This window comes from Egretta garzetta, unplaced genomic scaffold, assembly GCF_000687185.1.
Source record: "Egretta garzetta isolate BGI_Z169 unplaced genomic scaffold, ASM68718v1 scaffold1136, whole genome shotgun sequence".
Classification (NCBI taxonomy): Eukaryota; Metazoa; Chordata; class Aves; order Pelecaniformes; family Ardeidae; genus Egretta; species Egretta garzetta.
The window spans coordinates 75,062-76,835 of NW_009260127.1; the positions used below are offsets into that span (position 1 = coordinate 75,062).

Genomic DNA, 1,774 nt, shown 5'->3' on the forward strand with positions numbered 1-1,774 from the left:
CCCGAGGCCTGCGGCCCGGGGTGATGGGCGCTGCCGCCTCCTCCCGCCCGCAGACCGGCGTGGTGAGCATGGTGTACACGCAGTCCGAGATCCTGCAGAAGGAGGTGTACCTCTTCGAGCGCCTCGACTCCGCCAACAGGGAGGCCATGAAGCACCTCAAGGCCATCTGCTTCCTGCGGCCCACCAAGGTCGGGACCGGGCACCGCCGGGGGGGACACGGGATGCTCCAAACCCTTCTCGGTCAACATTTTTCTTTATTTCTTTATTTATCATTTTAAAAATCTGCTCTCCCCGCTGCTGTTTTTATCCAGGAGAACGTGGAGTTCCTCGTTCAGGAGCTGCGGAGGCCCAAGTACAGCATCTATTTTATTTGTGAGTATGTCCAGAAGAGAAGGCTGCGGGGAGAGCTGAGTGCGGCCTTTCAGTACCTAAAGGGGGCCTATAGGAAAGGTGGGGAAAATCTTTTTAGTAGGGCCAGCAGTGACAAGACAAGGGGTAATGGTTTTAAACTAAACCAGGGTAGGTTTAGACTAGATATAAGGAAGAGGTTCTTTACAATGAGGGTGGTGAAACACTGGAACAGGTTGCCCAGAGAGGTGGTGGAGGCCCCATCCCTGGAAACATTCAAGGCCAGGTTGGACGGGGCTCTGAGCAGCCTGATCTAGTTAGCGGTGTCCCTGCTCCTGCAGGGGGGTTGGACTAGATGACCTCTGGGGGTCCCTTCCAACCCAAAACATTCTATGATTCTATGATTCTATGATTCTATGTCCCGCCCTGCCCAGCACGTCCGGCTACACCCTCAGGGGCCACCCTGGCCTTCAGCAGAAAACACCCGTGAGGGGACCTCATCAATACACACCTACAAATATCTTAAGGGTGGAAGTCACGAGGACGGAGCCAGACTCTTTGCAGTGGTGCCCAGCGCCAGGACAAGGGGCAATGGACACAAACTGAAACATAAGAGGTTTCAGTTGAATATGAGGAAAAACTTTACTCTGAGGGTGACAGAGCCCTGGCCCAGGCTGCCCAGGGGGGCTGTGGAGTCTCCTTCTCTGGAGATATTCAACCCCCACCTGGACGAAGTCCTGTGTAACATGCTCTAGGAGAACCTGCTTGAGCAGGGGGGTGGGACTGGATGATTTCCCGAGGTCCCTTCCAACCCCTGCCATTCTGGGATTCTGTGAGACGCCGTGACCGCTCCTGCTGTCACTTTACGAAAACGCTGAGAATGTGTGAATTTTACTTTTTATGCCGTTTAGGTCACCAAATTCTTTTCACAAAGAGCACATGCATACCAGATAACATAATCAAACTGAGATCTTTACAAACAGCGCCATAAATCTGCACTCCTCCGATATGGCTTATACCCCAAAAATTTCTGGGGTTTTAAAGCTTCATGTTGCTTCATAAACATGGAAGAAGCCTAATGCTGGGGGCGAAGTGCCTTCATTATAAGGAAGGCTGAGGTGCACGGGGTGACAGACCGGCCCAAATCTTGAAGGTAAAGAATTCAGAGACAGGATTAGGATAAACTTCACATCCCAGCGTTGGACTAAACCTGCTACGCGGCATCTTCTGATGCCTGGCCTGTCAGGCAGGTGTTCCTCACGTGTCCCGCTCGTGCCACAGAGTATTCGGTGCGTTTGGAAATTAAGCAGAAAAACCACAGCTGGTTTTGCGTCCAGTCTAGTCCTCCAGCGCAGGTATCCCTTGGGGAGGTTCTGGGAAATGAGCTGAAGTGGCCTCTAGATGTCATTGCTGCTCTGCAGGAATG

At 52.5% G+C, this 1,774-nt stretch overlaps 1 protein-coding gene across 8 annotated transcripts in view; it reads left to right on the forward strand.

Annotated features, from left to right (window-relative positions):
* The first annotated feature begins 43 nt into the window (after window positions 1–43).
* Window positions 44–1,774, forward strand: part of VPS45 (vacuolar protein sorting 45 homolog) — a 33,503-nt gene continuing 31,772 nt past the window's right edge. For all 8 annotated transcript variants that reach the window (XR_004842355.1, XR_004842356.1, XR_004842357.1 and 5 more), the window contains exons 1-2: window positions 44–188; window positions 312–372. Coding sequence is in view for 4 of the 8 variants with exons in the window: in XM_009641440.2 (XP_009639735.1) it covers window positions 69–188; window positions 312–372 (181 nt within the window). In the remaining 4 variants the exon portion in view is untranslated. The remainder of the gene's footprint in view (window positions 189–311; window positions 373–1,774) is intronic.